The following is a 19,756-nucleotide window of genomic DNA, read 5'->3' on the forward strand; positions in this document are numbered from 1 at the left end:
GAATTGGCACTGGGATTTTATCAGAGCATATGTAAGTGGAGGAAATGGAGGCATCCTTCTCCCTCTCTCAACCACATGCCAGGTACCAGCAGGTGGGTCTCTCGAAGTTCCACTTCGCATTCATTTAAAATCATCTCTAAGCTCATGGATGGCTCCTGCCTTTAGGAACTGGAGTTCCTACATGCCCATGGTCCCTTGGAAAACCAATAGGTAGCCAAACTGACGTGCACAACCTCACCCCCGCCAGCCTCACTGGGAGGTTTCCATCTGGATAGCATATTGCCCACATGGACCTTTTGGCTTTCCAGGCATCTCCACTTGAGATATTTCGGTCACAAGCACCCTCTTCTTGACACTGGACTCAGGCTGGTGACCCTGTCCTTCCTAGAAACACTTTCCCAACAGGGGCCCTTTCACCCAGCCTCCAGTCAGACACTGACACCTGCCCCTATGTTGCCACAGTCCTTATCCAGACCTCTGACAGCATCTCCTTTCCTGGGTGTTTCTGGTCCCACACTGTGGTCCCAGAGAACTGGCTGACAGCCAGGGTGCTGGAGGTCAGCCTCCAAAGGGCACCCAGGACTGCCAACACAAGCTGCAATGATGACATTCTTATTTTGGCCTGAAAGTTTCCCTAACAGATGCCTATCTCAGGGTGATTTACAACTAAAAAGGCAAAAAATGGATAAAGGAAAAACTTAGCATCCCCCTGAGGCGAGGAAAATAATAGATCACACTTATTTGTCCGTCTTCAGAAATTCTTACACAGTTCCAGCATCTCATGCACTGCAGAGTGCAGAGATTATAAATTTGGAGAGCGCGAAACAGGATTGCTCAATGGCAGGGATGTTTCTCTTCCAGTTTCCGTGTAAACCTACAAACACCTGGCCAAGCTATGTACCTTTAAAAAGTCTGTACATGTTCAGCAGCAGAGACGTATGCCTAATCTCCCCAAGGCTGTAGTAGAAATAAGCAGGTTTCTCTCCTCTTCTCTTTGTACATGCCAAAGATATCTCCACATAGCAAACAAGCATACTCCAGTGATGGCAGGTGGGGCTGAGTGGGAATTGTCACCATTACTGACAGCTAACCTGGTGCCAACCACTGGGACTGAAAATAGCACAGCAAAGCAAGTCCTTCCGATGCAGCACAGGGAAAGACACCACCTGACTCAGAAGGGAAGACCATAAGCATTGTAGAAGACAGTAAGCCCCTAGGGATGATAAAAAGTGCTTCTAATAGACACCACTGTACGTCTTTTAGCCAATCTAAACCAGTTCTTGTAACATAGCTTCTCAGGTGTTTTTGAGTTTCTGTTCATTGAGCTGAGCCCTGACATTTGGGAAAGCATTTTTGCCATGCTTATCAAAATCTATGGAGTCTGCAGAAGTTTTCTTAAAGCGTCCAGAGAGCCTGTTGCACTGGACTGGACTCCAGCCTCAGTGTGATTTTTCTTCAGTGACTTCTCCTTCATAGCTGTGGACACCAGTACCAAAACAGAGAGCAAGATGGTGTTTGTCCAGCGCTTCAAAATTTCTACTGCTTCTGCCCAGACATGAAAGCAAGAGCCAGATCCAAACAAGGGCTGAAGGCCAGCTGGGCAGATCAGCAAAAGACAATGGCAACAAGGATAGGTTTTTGATATTATACAAATAATAGTAACAATGAAAAAATAGCCTGTGCCAAGAAGCTGCAAACTCAGTATCTGTGACTAATTGGGTATTTGTTCAGCTGTGGAACACCAGTCTACCAAACCCCACAATCCCATAGCCAAGCCAGGAAACTGTAAAATCTTGTCTCATTTGCACATACTACCAGACTAGAAAATAATCACAGGAAGTATATTCAAAAAAGAAAAGAAAAAAAGAAAAAGTGATGTTTTCCTTTCCTTTCTTTCCTTGCCAGAGACAAATCCGAAACCAGCCCAGTTATTGACATGACATTCACTGCAGTAGACTTACTATTTGGATTTGGAACTCCAGAAACAATGTCTTTGCTGTCGGGAGCAAGGGCGCCGTAATTAGAGTGGTGGTGGTGATGACGGTGGTGGTGGTGGTGCCTTGCAGGTATTTTTGCGCTATATGGTGTCCCACCATTCTCCTCAATGTTGAACTGATGCAGATCACTGTTGTTCAAGGGATAGCTACAAAATAAATTCAGTTCAAATTAGATTGGGAAACAGTAGGATAAACTGTACTTTTGGAAAGACTGCAAACTTCCTTGGGAAAAAATGCATTTTTTTGTAAATATATATGTTTTTTTTAATGAAGCATATCCCAAATCTTTACACTTTTCTGTTAACAGGAGAGTCACAGGGTGAGGAAAAAGGATGCCTCTGCTTGTTTGACATGACTTTAACATCAGAATTCTCTTTGATTTTACACTCTGAGCAACTTCTACTAAACTGTTACACAGAGTCAAATTCTAACTGACCTACAAAATGATTCCCCAAAACATCAAAATTTGTACTGCACAAATTTGCAGTTTCACCTGCAGTAGGAAAATGATCAGGCAACAAACAACAATTCCTGTAAAGCGAAACCATCAGAAGAGGAGACCAAGGAACAGTCCCAGAATAACTTCATATTCCTGGACTCCAAAACAATGGTGCAAAGGCTCTATGAAAAATCTGTGAGCTGGGAAAAAATGGAGAAAGTTCCCACTGGAAATAGAAGGTTTTTACAAGTATCAACATACAAAATAACACTTGGTCAAAAGGGAATCATACCTCTGTTGGTAAATATATGTATTTTTTGTTTATGTTTAGTTAGGAGATTAAGTGTTGTTGTAGATCTACAATACATGGAGAACTGGAGACACTGAAATTTTAATTCATATCTAACTCAGATGTGTCACATGACACTATAGATTTTATTCCATAGTTTTAACTGATGTTGTTTCAGTTTATTGTTTGATATGATGAGAAACATATGGAAATATTTTCTCTCCATGTCAGTAACCAAAAAAGACTGACATAATTTTACATAGATACTGCAAATGACTCAAATGTGCTCTCCTCGAAGGAATGCTTATAATGTTTATAATGTTTATAATGTTTTAACTAATTATGCAGTATTGCATTAGACAGTAGTTGCAGTAAATCAATTAATTAAAAATAAAAAAAATAAAAATAAAAAAGAATTCCCTTCCCATTTGCTAAAGAAATTATCTCTTCACCCACATGGGTTTTCAGTTTGCTCTTATTACTAACAGTAGCTGCAAACCTGACAACATGGAATAAAGACAAACAGAATAATTAAAGAAGCAAGGAATAAATTGTACCTAGCTCCTCACTACATATGTTCTCTGCAGATTAGTTACTGATTCAAAGCAAAATTAACCAGTCATGTGCACATAAACACATCTGCATCATTTCCAGAAATATGCTGAAGCGTGCAACTCAGTACATCATTAATAACCGCTGTCTTCTCAACAACAACTTCTGACAACAAGAGGTTTCTGACTGGGCAGTAATTGAATAACACTTGTATGCGGGTTACTTTCTGAAAGCAGGGGGTGGGGAGGGGAAGGCTTTGTTGACTAATCTTGGCAGGTTCCCGGCGTGGAGCAAGGACTGCCAATAAGGGCACTTCTGATGCATTATTTGCCTTAAGGAAACAATACAAATAGGGGTCGGATACACTGGGAACAGGTTTGGTGAGCTCGGATAATCCAGGACAGTCTCCTGAAACTGTACCGTATCTTCACTCTTATAATCAGATCAAGCAACTGCCTACTGGGGAAAAAAAGGTACAGGCTAATCAGATTGCACACTAATTGTAACAGCTCACCTGCACTCTCCTTCAAGCTCTTTGGATTGAAGTGACATTTTTTTGACTGAGAGGAGAGCTCCAGAGACACAGAATGCCACGTACTCGGAAACTGCTTTCATCTCACCTGCTGGCAAGGTTGGTTTAGCAGATTTTTGACCCCTTTTCTTTTTTCCCCCAAATGAATGAGATCACACCAAATCCTTCCATTGACTTCTCACATTGTCACAGGCATGAGGTAGTTTCCATGCTAAAATGTGAATGACCTGAACAACTGAGTGAGCCAAAAGAGCTGTAGCATGACGCCGGACTTGCACCAAGTTCTCCAGATGTATTTCTTGACTGTGTGGACAGGAGTACTCACACCACATAAAATGCAGTGTGACCATTATTTCAAAGAAGTAACAAGCCCAGCAAAGCTGACATTTGGGTGTGCACTGAAATCCTCAAGGGCAGTAAGTCATAAAGCTGCAGGCAGGATGCCAGCGCCCAGGGAGTGCACTCTGAGGGGCAGTCTCCTAACAAAACTGCTGGCCTGCCCAAAAGTCACCTGCACTCTTCCAGGGCTGGTAAAAACTGAGAGATATGGAGACAAACTCATCTTGGAGCTCGTTTCTCTCTTCTGATGAGTATGGGGTTGGGCAAGAAAGGCTCTCACACACATATCCTCCTCCCCACCTAAGAGCTGTGCACAGAGTCACTGTTAGACTGACAAGTTACCGCACAATCAAACAGCAGTGCTTGCAGCAGCTTCAGAGCCAGGCTACCAGAATAGCTGACAGTATCCAAACAAAGATACAATGAGCAGTCCAAATCCCTATTCTTTGTACTCTGTACTGTTTAATTTAGGAGCATATTGTGTGCGTCTTGGTGCAGCTTCTACAAGATGGCGTTGTTGGCATCATCATGGAATCATTTTGCAGTGGTGTCACATCTATTTTCTCTAAGTTTACTGTTCTCCCACTGTCTTAAATTTAGATTCTTGAGACTTGTTACCTCAGTGCGTCTTTCTGCCATGAACTTTTTTTGTTGCTTGTTTCTGTCTGGTTTATCTGAATGCATAACATGCACATATGTCCTTCCCAACCCATGGATGCAAATAAATCACGAATTTCTTTCAGTCAGCTTTCTGATCATATTCCATGCCCCCCAGGCATTCATACTTGCTCCCCAGACATCAAGTAATGCTCTCAAACTACGTACAATTGTGGGCAGGTATTGATTTTCATCTTTTCTCTTGTATGTGTCTTTTGGCCCTCCTAGTTTACCAATGTTTCACCCCTGCTTTACCTTTTAGTTGTCAATAGGCTGTTCTGCAGGCTTCTTATTTTACTTACCTGTCTAGTTTTCTCGTCAAGCTCCAGCTCCTTCCTATATAAACAAATCCTGCCCTTCAAAGAAGAAGAGGCAGGGCCCTACGGCCAATTCTCAAAAGGAAGAAAACATTTCTTCCTTCTCCATCCTGCACTCTGGCAATGCACTCAGCCTGGGGCAGCTGAACCTTCCAAAAAGACAGTCAGAGTCCACAGACACTTGGTGTTGCCTTCAGCCTCAAACTTCGTCAATCACTTTCTTCTGACCAAAAAGGCAGCCTATTGAGGAACAGGGCAAACAGCACACATCTTCCAATTAATTTTTCAAAATTTTTTTAAAATTTTATTTTCATTACTAGCCCTCTAACAATTTTACAGTCCTCATCCTTTGTTCTAAAAGATATTTTCAGAGGGCATTCTGACACCTCACGTGCATCACATCCTCCTGATGCCTTACTGAACCATACCTCTAGTGTACAACCCACAGGCATAACTGTGCTAGGGGGTCATATTAAAATGGAGAATAGAAAGGTATTCAGAAGGAATTCAGAAGACAGAATTCTTCCCCTCTCTCCCCAAAAGTGGAGTAAGCAGGCCTATGTTACCCCAGCTGACTGCTTGAACTGAATCTTAAAATCCTTCACTAGCAGAGACTCCAGGTCCTCCCTGTACAACCTATTTCAGTGTCTCTCCACGCCTGCACTTACTTTTCCGTTTAACCTAAGTCACCTTTGCTGCAGTCTAGGCCCGTTATTTCTTCCCCCGTCCATCACAGATAGAGCAAGCAGGTTATTTGCTGCCACAAAAACCTGCCTTTCTGAAAACAGTTTTTCACATCTCCCTTAGGAGTCTGAAACCCTGAATTCTTCAATTGCCCCTCACACACACCACATTTTCTACAGCTCTGATGGTCCTCCCCACCCCGTCCTGCACACCCACCCCTCCTGAGATGCGGGGCCTTCCAGTCGGGGCCCTACAACGCCCTGCGGAGAGGAAAGGCTGCCTGCCATGCCCCATGGGGCCTGTTTCTGTTTATGCACTGCAACATGACATTTGCTTTTTCCTAAATAGCCTGGGACTGTTGACTCATGTTCAACTTCTGATCCTCAAGAATACCAAATCCTTTCCAAAACCAGCCAGGTTTCTACGCCCCCCAAACTGGGCTGTGATGCAGCTTACTCGGAACTATGAGGTCTCATTCCTCCCTAGCTGCGTCCTAAATTTCCACATGCACTAAGATCATAACCCATTCTGGGCTTTTCTCACTCATCCACGACAGCACCTCCCATTTTGGTGTAACCCATGGCAGATAAATATATATATGTTTAAATAATTGCCTTCCCAAGCCATGCTTCCAGCTCATACCCTCCTTTTCCTGCATAACATAACCACAAAGAGCTGCATAAACATCTTTCGCCTGCATCCCTGAGCAGGCCTGCACCCTGTCCATGTCCTCTTCCTGTAGGTATCTCCAGCCTGTCTGAAGACATTTGGAGAGGAAATAGCAAGACTTTCTTCTCTCCCCTCCTTGCGGAGGCTGCTGGAGCAACAGCAGAGAGCAGGCTCGAACCACTGTGCCCTTCAGATGCCCCTGCCTTGACTCCAGACCCGCCCTGCAGTAGCTGAGCAGAGGTTTAAGAAAATCCCAGGCTTCTACCTACGGGTGTGACTCTTGTTAAATAACCTTCAACAAATACCACACCCACCTCTGTCCCTTGCTTTGAACACCTCCATTGCACAAAAGCACTGCAATCTTCCAGTATTTAAAAATCCTCAAATTTTACACAAACATCTCCACAACCTTCTCAGTCCTGCCCTATCCACAGCTCAGAGCAAGCCTGATGGGGGTTTCTGCAGCTTCAAGCTGCTCAAATCCACGCTGCAGTCTTTGTACTGAACGTGTTGGTAGGCTCCCCCACACACACACTTCTCCCCTGACAGGAGACATTTCACCCCTCACCGTACTGTAACAATACCTTCAACATCCAAACAGGCTTCAGATGTGCTCCCAAATGGCAGTCAGGGGGATTACTGAAGTGCACATGTGTGTTTATTAATGTGTGCCTGTGGAGGAGAGACTCCCAGAAGTCTAACAAAAGCAGTCAGTGCACATTCAGCTTCAGCACGGCAGCTGGGGGGATGAGATAAATTAGCAGCTAGGTTAAGCCAAACACTCACTTTTTGGCTTTAGTCTCTGCGCTTTGGGGGGGAGAGGGTGAAGAAAAGGAGACTTTGGGCTTATTCCCTGCCCATGCTTCAAAACAAATTCAGAATAAAACAAGTTAACTGTTAGCAAAACTCACTGCTAGAAGGACTAAAAGAAGGACTGCTTATAAAAGATAAAGGATGGAGTTTTGCTTTTGCAGCCAAGGACTGGGACATATAGAAAAAATGTTTGTTTTTAAGTGAGGGACGACCGGGATGCCTACAAGCACACCTATATATATATTTATATTATATATATATATAATTTTTCCTCTGCACCATGTAACCAAGAACTCTTTGCCAGACAAAAGCTGACACCCTAAACCATGAGAAGTGTAACTGAAGCTGACAGAACTGTCACACTCCCGTGCTCTGCCCTGACACCACTGGATGACAGGAGAGCTGCCCACGTGCATCCTTTAGGGAAGGCCTGGGAAGATGCACTGCAGATTGCTCTCCCTGCTGCCAGAGAGGACCAGCAGTCCTCATCTATTCCTAGGGACACCGCAGAAAGTCATTTATTCCTAGCATCACGTAAGCAGAGTGGACAGACAGCATCTTTCTGCCAGCCTTGGGAGGAAGAAGAAAATGGCCATGGGGAAGTGGGTGTTCAGAAACAGCAAGGAGAAGAGAAAAAAAATCTTCTGTAGGAAATAAAAGTTTAAGCAGCAGCTTCCTGCACTACTGAACTAAGTATTGAGCTGCTGAACTAAGCCTTGAAACAGGACTAGATCCAGCTTCCAGTCAATCTGGAATTCTCTGCAAGAGGAGCAGAGCCTGCGGCAAAGCATGTTCTCATAAAATACCGAGAAACAAATCTCAACTCGACACATCCATTGTCCTCACAGATTTCACCTTATCTGCATAAAGATCATTAAAAAAAAAAATACTGCCTTGCAAAACTGTCATGCAAAATATGCCCACCGGGGAACTGAACTTGCTTTTCTTCATTTACAAATGGTTTTAATTAATGATAACGATAGCTAATGATATTTAATCACCTGTCAAAAAGAAATAATTCATTGTCCCAGACGTCCTTGCAGATGAGAAGAACTCCAGAAAGCAGACAGAAGATTTCAAGGAGGTGAAATCCCCCCCAAGTCAGTGCTGCCTTCCCCTGGTAGTCAGGCACAGACAGCTTGGGAAGCCAGCAAACCAACCCAGGTAACCACAGCAGCACAGGCACGGGGGAACCCGAGACAGCCTGCAGCTGATCTCAGGGTGCTAACCCAGGACACGGCCTTTCCTGCCGTATAAGCCATTAAATAACACGAGCAGCCACCACGGGATGCGACAGAAAAAACTGCTGGTCTAACAGGTGGGAGCCTAAGCAGCTTCCAAATATTACAGTGTGTGCCCTGGAAGAGTGCTGAATTGCACAGGTAGTTAAGGGAGGGCTCTGTGAGAAATGGCCCAACTTCACAGGGCACTGATGGGATTGGGGACCTTTCAGGGAGAACAGTCCTGCAAGGCCAGCACTGCCTAGGATGCTATCATTAATACCACATTAGGTCCAAATTACCTAAGAAGCCTTGAGAAATTTGAATAAATATACCTTTATACTCAGAAAACTGGGAGCAATGCAGGAAAAAAGCAGAGTAACAGCGGACAAGGGAAGAAAATGGTGCAATTTGCAAGCATTAGGGAAGAAGCAGTATGGGAAAAGGGAGAGGAGGGGAGAGAAAAGGGACCAGGCACACGTAAGCAAGCTGCTGCTCAGTATGCTTGGCTGGCCAAGCCCTAACCACTGTGGTCTGGCCCATCTTAATTAACTGTGTCTTCTGTAGGATGGATGCACACAGGAGTGGCTGGCTGTGCTGTCCGTGTTGCTGTGCTGCTCTTGGTGTCTGCAGGTACTGGTGAAGGCACTGCTCTCCTCTGCTGCATGGCCGGCTGAGTAGGTACCCTGTGCACATATTTGCTTGGGAACCGGGAACTGCAGCAGTCTCACACCCAGCAGGTTAGGAAGGAGAAATTGCCTCAGCCTTAATGTCCATGGACTTGGCTCCCCCTAACAACAGCCCCCATCTTACAAAATCTCTGTTCCTGCAAAGCTGAAATAATTTGAAAAACTGTTTTAAATGAGATTAATCAAACTTTCAAATTATTCAGATTTTGAATGTTTCCAAAAAGAAACGCAAAGGAACGTGGGGTCTCCTGAATGTGCAGTAACTTGCTGTAACTTTAAACTCTAGCAAGAACAAACCTGACACTATTGCCACACAGAAGACGTCGCTTTAGATGTTTGCCATTTTAACACGTTATCAGAACAGCTACTGAACAGGTACAGCATATAGCAAGCAGTAACTCCTTATAAAGAGGTAAAATCAACACAAAAGCAATCACTCAGCACAGCAAGGGCATTCTCAGACTTGCAACCTGCCCTATCTCCATTTTCATGTAACACTTGAGCAACTCATCTGAATTACAGCAAGAAACTTTTCATTTTGTCTTAAAAGCAATTTTCAGAGTACTTTTAAAGTCAGAAAATGAGAGTAAGACAAAAAAACATTGAATAAAACAGTAGAATTTGAAAACAACTGATAATGAAGCCCTTCTGGGCTTAAAATTTTGACAAAGTCATCCAGTTTTACTTCAAAGTTCCTTGAAGACTTTCTTCAGATCAGCCATACTCATTGATCAGCGAGCTCCAGGTGCTGAAGACACAGACGCTGAAGTCTCAAAGCTCCCTTGCCTCTTCCCATCCTCATTGCTATGTGATTACTGTTTCTCCAGTGCCAACTAAATTGTGTAATGTTTTCTCCTTCCCTAAGGTTCTAAAAAAAATGCAGAAATTGATAAATTGTAGGCAAACCATCGTGATTACTAGCACAGATTGTTATGGGTTTAGTGGAGAAAATGAAATTTTTATAAAGAAGTAGCTTATTATCTGGAGTTTCAATTGCATTAGATCAGTACTTCCTACTACTAACTAGGTGTGGCTACTTACTCCATTTCATTCAGGAGGCAGGAAGCGAGGGATGTTTTTCATCATCTCATTGAAAAATTACTGTTTTTTTTTTTTTTAAATAATCCTTCAACATATGACATGGTTAATCCAGAAATTAGAGGTTTCCCAACTGCTTCTACTTGAAACATCCGTTCTTGCTTAATTCGACGCATCTTCAGTTTTTGACATTGTGAGCTGCAGTTTTTGTTGTTTGGTATTTTACAGCTGAAGGTCATTAAGCTATTACTACAGCAACAAGAAGAAAAGATGACGAAGAAGGAAAAACACAAGCACATAAACTTAGGAGATTGGAAGTACAGAAAAAAGAAGTAGGGAAGTAATTGTGGTGGCAATGGAAACAGAAGTCTAGGGGCATTTCCACTGCTTCTCCAGTAGTCTTAGCTCAACATTTATCTTATTTTTAAATTGGAAGATTCCTCAGGTCTCAGAAGGTCTGATGACTAAGAAGTATTCATGATGACTGCCTGATAGAGAGAAAATGAACTGGACTTCTTCATATGAAGAAATCATACAATTTTCTTTGTATTTCTTCACTGCATATGGACATGCAACAAATCATGGAAGATAAGATGCTAACAAACCAAAAGTAGTCCCACAGAGTCAAGAGAAAGCCAAGAATTAATATGGGGCTAAGATAACAGGCTGGTGGACCATCCTGTCTCCACCAATCTACCTTCTGTGCTAAGTCTGCCAAGATTATCTGGGAAAAAAAAAAAGTCACCATCTTTAGGAAAGATAGAGAAGCTGTATTAAAAAAAACACCTTTCTCCCCAGTTCAAAATTGGAAATTATATGCTGAGATTCAAAGCAGTATGAAAGTTATTACAGAAGACGTGCCTGCATTTTCAATAGCAACCTACTGATATGTGAAGCAGAAAGCACGCAACAAAGCTTGGTTTGAGAACTTCATAACTAAATTCAGATTAGCGCTCATGAAACCAACTGAGAAGAAGTTGTTTTGCTATAAAGGACAGTCATGAAGCAGTCATTAGTAGGTAGCTGAGAGCGGAATGTAACCTGCAGAAGGTTTATTACTGGAAGTGACTCATATTAAGGGAGGAACTCCAGCTGAATCAAGCTTTTATCTGTTTTTGTGACGCAGCGGCAATGAGAGAAACAGCACATACATCAGAAAGGAAGCCTATTTGGCCAGTCACTTCAGGGTACAGGAGGACGTGGATTTTCAGTAAAAAAAGCAGTAGAAGTCAAGCAAGGTCTTTATCATTTCACACACTTTATAATGACAGGAGACAAACAGGCAGATGGGCGTGGTCTGCACATTCCCTTTACATTATGTTTTTTCTTACCTACGTTGACTAGCATTGCTTTTGTCCAAAAGCTGCATTTTCCCATGTGTCTGGTGCCTGCAGTACAGAGTTTGAGATAGTTTCAAAAAATACCATTCCTACTGATGTCCATTAATGAGAGTTGGACTGCTTTTCTCAGTTCTCCTTTGCCAGGGTAAGAGGGAAAGCACTTATCTGTCCAGAGATCTGGTGTGTCAGGTGAGATGGATGTGCCTTCTTCTCCCCTTCAAGGTCGGTAGCTGTAGCCTGCCTACTTGATACACAAACTGGTGGGAAACCTCTGAGAACAGATGACAGCAACACTGAATTGTCATGCTCCTTCCCCGCAGGTCTCCATCTAGACAGCTTTGACGCCTGAGAAGCAAGTGATACACTTATCTTCATTTTTTTTCCCTGTCTTAGAAGTTCCCCAACTCATTCCTCGTCAGCAGTGGAAGGTCCATTTTCAAAATCAGTTGCAAGCTCTAATATTATTTCTCTCGCAGGCTGAGGAGAGATCTTCTGCAACACTCATCCAGCACGAAGGAAAAATGACATTTTACATCACAAGGCCATAATATATGCTTTGTTTCTGTCCACAAAATGAGCAGGAAATCCTTGTTTTGGTCAATCTGCACACGGGTTCACTGACAAAATGTTCCAGAAGGACGCACTGAGTCTTTTCCTTAAATGTGCAACCCCCACATTGCCCGCTTTGGCAATACATTACAAAAACTGATCCCTTTGTTCATTTTGCCCGTGACTCACATCAGCTGGAGAAAAATAGCTGAAAATGAAAGTTTGAGGGAAAAACCCACGCTAAAACAATTCAAAACCGTTGTCACTTTCAGTATTGTATTTCAGCACTCAATGTTAGTCATTAGTTTGCATGCCAGGGCCTGGCTGGGGCTGAAGAGGGATGTATTTCAGCCCAGGTTACAGATGTGGTGTTGTCAGCTTTTCAGTTCCCCCCTCAGCTGCTGGGGCAGGGCATGTAGGATTACAGAGTTACAATTAGTGAAAAACAAACAAACAAACAAACAAAAACCACTTTAAAACAAAATACACAAAGTGGAGCTGGCCCTGAGCTACACTGGGGAAGAGCTGGGTTCCAGCCTTGGTAATGCAGGAGACATGCATGCACAGAGATGATCCCAGGAACCCTCAGACAGGATGAATAAAGCAATTCTGCATCCCGGCACACACCACACTACAGAGCAGTGCCATTTCTCCAGCGCCTAGCACTGTACTCACGTAGCTTCCCTCCCTTAGATGACAGGAGGATGGTGTTTATCACCTGTAATCAGATTACAGAAGAGTTTCAGTGTACACTGGACTTGTAAAAAAAAAAAAAAAAGAAAAGGTTTGAAACTTGCACAAGGAACAGACTTCAGAACTGGGCGGGGGAATTCTGCACGTACTCCTGAGAACGTGCTTCGTTTGGATTCGTGCAGTGGTACTTCCTTCAGGCAGCGCATGAAGCAATTTCCCCGTATATTTACAGTACATACAGAATTTGTTGATTTCCCTGGGCCTGTATAACGTGCTCTTTTGTACAAAGTAAAAATCACGTGGCATTTCCTCATGAGAAACCACTAGTTAAAATAAATCAGCACAATGGAAAACCACTCACCTACCAGGGCTGTCAAGTCTCTGTACTGAGTTTGTGCATCTATAAACTACCAGTGGCATCCTGTAGCAGCATTAATCTAAGATGAAGTTATTGATTTACACCACCAGGGTTTTCCCAGTCTTATTGTCAACAAAAGGTGCTACTACATTTAACAGCTGAGCTTACCAAACATTTTCCACCCTTCTACTCTCTCCCCTTTCCCCACGCAATTTGGTTTTCACCTTCAAAGAGGTTTGCCTTGCTTCCAACAAACACTGCGTTCCTGAAATCACAAGAGCCACATTAGTCACTGGTTCAAAAACATACTTTGTAAGTACCAAGCGTGCTCGTTTTAGAAGGGGGGGAAGAAAAGAGCTTCTAGGTTGTTTTAGATTTAAAGCAACTCATTTGTACCACCGAGTTCACTGCAGGAGCACCCAGCTCCACCCTTGTCCAGATGTAAGCTGCACAAGTCAGAGCAATGCCTGGGGTCGGAGAGGAGACAGCCAGAAATGCTACCTTGTCCCAGCCACATCTCAGCCCACTTGTTGCAAGAAGCCAACTATGACAACAGCAAGGAAGGAGAGTGAATCTGAGCTGTCCTTACCTATCTGAACGCTCGGTGACATTGCTGTTGCAGATTTCTGCAGACAGCAAGGAGGATGTGGAATAGAAAAGTACAAGGGGAGTGAGCACACGAGCTCCTTCTCCAGAGAAGCAGTAGGACAGTGCTTCCCTCAAGGTGACATGCACAAACTGCAGAACACAGGTCCCACAGGATGCTCTTCACCCATGTGCAGACCTCCTGCACGAGGCATTTTAACGCTTGAAGACTGATCAGGCTCTGAGCTGGTTTTCCTTCAGATCTCTCAGGGAGATCAGTGCACCTTCAGCAATAAGCCAAACCACAGATAACGCACAATGAGGAGGAACACTGACAACAAAGCACACAGAAGCAAATGAAGTTATTTGACAAAAACAATAGTGCATTACGAATGTAGGTGTGTGAATCATGAAGCAATAAATACTCCACCTAACTAACGTGAGTATTCAAACAAAAACAAAACAAAACAAAAAACACTACCAAAAACCTCCAGAGGGCATTCAGACATTCAGAGCTGCTAAACCAGGCTCTTGTTCCAATGGCTCCAGCAAAGTTTCTCTTGCTTCCTTTCTCAAATAAAATGCTGGTGACAGAGAGGAAGGCTGACCTCAGGAAACTGAAGGCAGCCTCTGTGATTACCCACCTTAGGCTTACTGTGGCATTTTCACATCTCGGTGCACAATTGCTTTCTTGTTTTCCTCCCCAACATTAGTAGCACAGACGTTATCTGTAGCGATGCAGACGCTACAAGCGCAGCATTAGTGATTCCAGGGCAAAACAGGTACAAATTGGTAGTGTATTGCATCTGTGCACCCTCCCCCAAAATCTTTCAAAAATAAATAATGCATCATAACCAAACCAAGAAGATTGAGAATTTTTATTTGTACTTAGCACATACAGTAAAGATCAAAACAAATATTAAAAGATAGCATTTGTAAACAAATGTACTTTACAAAAAAAAGTATACACTATCAAATTTGCTCTGAAAAAAAATTCATGGTTATAGCTGTTTATAAATTTATATTTATCAAAATCAAGTTTAAAAACTACTTCATTTTAAAATATCCCAAATAAAGATTTATTTGTTCCAACAACTTCAGAGAGACCACAGATGTAAGGCCAAATTAAAACAAACACATTAATGAAGATGGCACTATGATTCCCAGTTTAAAAAAAAGAAATCGCCACTGATCAACATAACAACCAGCCAACCTATTTAAAAAGCTAGGTCTGTAAAATATATATTCAACTTTCCAAATGTCTAACTTAAAAAAATAGAGCTATTCAAGGACTGGATCGTCCTTGTCTTGTAGTATATGAATTATGAGCTGTGTTTTTGAGTCCACTCAGAGAAAAGTTATTGGTAAGTAGTTTTACGCAATGGTATAGATGACTTCCATAATCACATTAAAAATAACGAGACAGCAGCACCCTTTTAGCAAGGATCCGTTTTAACATTCTTGCATTTATAGCAGCAGGTATGGTTTTGGGGGAAGCTATTAACATAATCACTAAGTCAAAAAGTGACACAAGTATTCCAGAAAGTTTATTATAGGGTTCTTTCCCTATGGTCGTTTTCGAAGTTAGGCAAGCACCTCTAATTCTGCTGCAGAACGCAAAAATTAAAAACAAAAGACACCCAAACCTATGACTACCTCAGTAGGCTCCCTTTGTTGGTGGTCCTTAAGCCATTTGGAAATGTGAATTCTGTTGTTTTTCTTTTTTTACCCTCCAACCTCTTATTTGCACATCAAGTATAAAAATGTTTTTCAAACTTCATTTATGAATTTGACTCAAAAGAAACAAGATAACAAAAATAATTAAGGCACGATGAATGGCTGACCTTCAACAGCAGGCAGAGGATCACAGATTCACAAAGCATGGAAGAATGGATATCCCCAGAAATATTTCTGATCCGGGGACACTGAAAACTCTTACCAACTTTCACAAAAGGTTTTTCAAGATTTTTTTTTTTGTTTGTTAACAAAGATACGAAAAATACTTTTCCCAAGACTGTCCATGAACACCAAACAAGGATGGATGTACATATAAAGACACACACTTTATGCACAATACACTTTGAACGGACTGCAGACAGACAAGGACCATGGAATGCAATGATCGTCTAAGATGGCAGATGAAATGAAGGTGACTTTTTCAGAGAGTCGTCATGAGTTTATCTTGGTACACCATACTTTGGACTTCTCCTAAATTCTTCTGGTTCTGTTCTTGGATATATCGTAAACTGCTGTCCTCTCCACTTGTGGGGGGTTTCCAATATGGCCTGTCATCATGATAGGGTGGCCTGTACCATTTGCACAGTTATTGGTTAGTGAGAGATGGAAGCAAACTTATGAGTGCTACACAGTAACATGAGCTCATCCAGCAAGTGCTAAGCATGCATACGTTGTGATGGACGGCTATCACGAAAGGAAGGAACTGGTGACAGGCCTATAGGACTGGTAAAAACCTACTGAAACAACCAGGAATATCAAATTCATTTCAGAAGGCTTTGAAGCAGGGCTCAGCCATTTAAAACCTCTCTCAAGTATTATAGACAAGCGTCAGGCATCAATGCTCCTGAATCCCAGAGGGAGGAGAAGGCCATAGGAAAACTAAATGAGTACAACAAACAAGTAAAATGAAATATATCCTGCAAAAAGTTGACCTCATTAAAATATATCCCTGAGGACTGAAAAACTAAGACAATCCTATCAAGAATGAAAATTGTTCTTATGTACATACTTCCATCCACTCAACACTGGTGCAGTTAATTACACGGAAGTAGCCTGCACATTACAGCTTTGTTCTGTTAAGAGCCTAAAGGTAGTGCCTGGCGTCTTTAGGTAGTACAGCCTTTTCTCTATGACTATGTACTGAAACTTGCAAAATGCTATGATTTCTTTTTCCTTATTTGTTCATTACCTATTGATACTTAGAGATATTAACCCCAACTAATCTTACAGTCCCTCCTGGATCATTTTGAAAAGCAAACAAAAAACCACTATTCTGAGCAGGATGTAGGAAATCACAATATTTAAGATTCTCTTACTACCAAACTGAAGTTGCACTTCTTAGTTTTGTTGTTGTTGTTTTGTTTTGTTTTTAAACGTAGCAGAAATAGAGCCAGGCTTTTCTTTTACCTGTTTTTAAGGTATTCTAAAGTTCTGTTATAACAATTATTAAATTGAATGAATTTTCTTGCAAGATGGAATATTGTTAACTGCAACCAAATCACTTAACTGAAAGGATTTTACTCTTAAAACTATGAAAACTGAAACATAATTCCACAAGTTATTAAACAAATGCTTTATAAAAATATGTGTAAACATTGTTATATATATAAATCCATATAAATATATAAACATGGTATTGCGCATTTATAACTTCGTTTCAACCCATGGTCCATTCTAGATTTGCAGGACCAGCAGAAAAAAATCTCATGCATCTGTAGCTTAATCTCAAATTCAGAGTCAGATTAAGTATTGTGAAATCAAGCTACTCCTGATGTTAGACGTGCAGCTCCACTACTTTGACTCTGAGATAAAATAACTTAAAGCTTCCACTTTAACCACATGTTTAAACACTTTTACCTGACTGGAACAAAAATTCGAAGCACCTTTTCTCCTGAGTTTGCAGGACGGCTTTTAAGTATGTTTTTTAGACTTACAAGCCTAGCTATAAAAGAGCCATTGTTCATATTTCACTGGCCTTAATCTTTGTCCAGGCAGCTGAAGTGGGAGATTGTCTATACACTTCACAATACGTTATTGTGCTTATTTCAATATCACTCTGCTCCAGGGTGAACTATTTTGCTTTAAAATGTGTCTTACGTGAAAAAAATCTTTAGAAAAAAATTCAGCATAACCTCAAATGACTTTAAAATCATTAACCTCCATCAGCAGTTGATCGTGGGTAATTTGAAATTGGAAATTTTAAATGACAAAAAATGGACATGTAAACCTTAAAACCAGGAAAAACCTTGAACATGAAGTACAGGCAAAGTTAATTATCTGATTTAAACATTCTTCTGTTTCTAACAATTTTAATATCTGATTTACTGCTTTATGTGAGGAATTCTGAGATGACAATGAGTGCTTCTCTGCCTAATCAGTACTTCTATTAAAATATCTGCCCCTTTCCTGATTCTCAAACTGAGGCCAAATTGTCTTTTCATCCATTTTAAGCCTATCTTTACCTCCAGAGTCACTCACACTAAGAACAAAACATAGCAGTTCTGATGTAAGCATGTAAGATTAAAATGTAAAATGAATAGAAATGAAGATTAAGGCTTTTTTGGTCAAGACAATTAATTATTTACCTAAAAACCTGAACAATGTAAGAAAGTTTCTTTCTATTAGGATAAAATAGCAGCTATCACACATACATGCGCAGTCACATATCCACCATCAGGTGTGTGCCTTCACCTGCCCATTCCACCAAACTCATTGGATTGAATTTCTTCCAAAAATTTATTTTCACTTCATTTCTCTTGTTACTAAACTATCAAAACAGCACAACAACATGAACAGGAATATTTGTGTCAAATAATTCTCAAAAAATACATGTTCTAAGTAATTCCACCAGTTATCTGTAAAGTGCCTGATACATTATTCAATGTACACTTTATTTCTCCATAATACATTTCTTGCAAAAGATGAAAGAAGTGCTGTAATGCAAGAATCTGTTCACTCAATCACCTTTCTAACTTCTGTTTGCTTTTCATGTGCAGAAAATCACCTGATATGCTCACCAAAGCTTCATATCAACAGATTGAGATAAATTAAGAAGTAATAATCTTTTCCATGAAGTGAGGCTTGCTTACCTTACATTCACAGGGGTGTGTGGATGCCAGTGTGGCTGAGCAGGATGTATATTAGGATGATACTGTGGCTGCAAGGGAAAACATTAAACCTGGTTAATGAAATCATATAAGAACTCCTTAGTAATTTCAACTTTTTATTTTCCTGGAGCCACGAGGAACACGCTACCTGTGAGCCCTGTAAGCCCCACTGTTTCAGACCTTCTCCCATGCCATTTGGCATATACGTGAGACCTCTTAGTGATGAGCTTGCTCATTAGGACACGTTCATGGACAAACGCAGAGAAAATTGCTTTTCTGTTTGAGAGATAACCTGACACATCTAGCGCTTCTCATAAAAAGCACACCAGAGGAATGTCATCTTTAATCAAAGGTGGTGAGTGAGAAAGGTTATTATGGCAGCTGCCTTCAGAAGGTCACCAATCTTTGGTGACAGCATTTCTCTCTCATATCCAACAAAAACACGCCACAAACAATTGACCAGCAATGAACTCTTTTAGGTGTTGCTATGGTGAAGATAATCACAACTCTGAGCTTGTGAGGGCTCCTCCAGTGTGAGATGCTGCTCTCCACAAAAGTGTTGCTCACAGAGCAGTCTCTTGGGGTCCACCACATGCACAGTCCCATAGGCTCTAACCTGTGATTTCACAGAAAGCAAAGGGAAAGAGGGTGGCCAGTGGAGTGTATTCAGCTAGCAGAGCATCCAAGCACACAGGGGACGCAAAGCAGAACAGCCCACTTCACTTGCCCCTGAACTCCCCCCCAGTCTGATGCTGCTTGTTTCTGAACTCACCCCAGAGGAAGGAAAGGGGAGCGGGATGCTTGCCCTAATTACAGATGGAAGAAATATTTTTCCCTAAATAAGAGAACTACAACTTAATATTCTCCTCCAAAATTGTTATGCTTACCTGGTAATTATGAACTTCAGGAGTATTTTTAGCACTAAGGGAAGGAAAAAATAACTTATGTAATCAAGACTGACAAAACCCAAAGATATACAAAACAAATGCCTTTTAGATTAGTACTAAAAAAAAAATGTCCAATGGAAGATCCATTCCTGGCTGAATTCTGCTAGGTCTGCTTAAGATCTGTCAGTTATAAGAAGAAGCATTATTCTTATTCGTATTTAACTCAATTGTGCAGCCAAAACAGTTTACTTGCACTAACAAATTA

At 41.5% G+C, this 19,756-nt stretch overlaps 1 protein-coding gene across 7 annotated transcripts in view; it reads right to left on the minus strand.

The window, feature by feature from the left end:
* Positions 1-19,756, minus strand: part of EPB41L4B (erythrocyte membrane protein band 4.1 like 4B) — a 169,365-nt gene that overhangs the window by 68,373 nt on the left and 81,236 nt on the right. For 6 of the 7 annotated variants that reach the window (XR_014316967.1, XM_082754028.1, XM_082754027.1 and 3 more), the window contains exons 14-16: positions 19,492-19,525; positions 18,587-18,654; positions 1,962-2,143 (exon numbers count right to left, since the gene is read on the minus strand). Coding sequence is in view for 6 of the 7 variants with exons in the window: in XM_082754028.1 (XP_082610154.1) it covers positions 1,962-2,143; positions 18,587-18,654; positions 19,492-19,525 (284 nt within the window). In the remaining variant the exon portion in view is untranslated. Of the gene's footprint in view, positions 1-1,961; positions 2,144-14,629; positions 16,067-18,586; positions 18,655-19,491; positions 19,526-19,756 lie in introns of those variants that run through there. The other variant, XM_082754031.1, reaches the window with a different exon arrangement.

This window comes from Aythya marila, assembly GCF_965140915.1.
Source record: "Aythya marila genome assembly, chromosome: 2".
In the NCBI taxonomy this organism is placed as follows: domain Eukaryota; kingdom Metazoa; phylum Chordata; class Aves; order Anseriformes; family Anatidae; genus Aythya; species Aythya marila.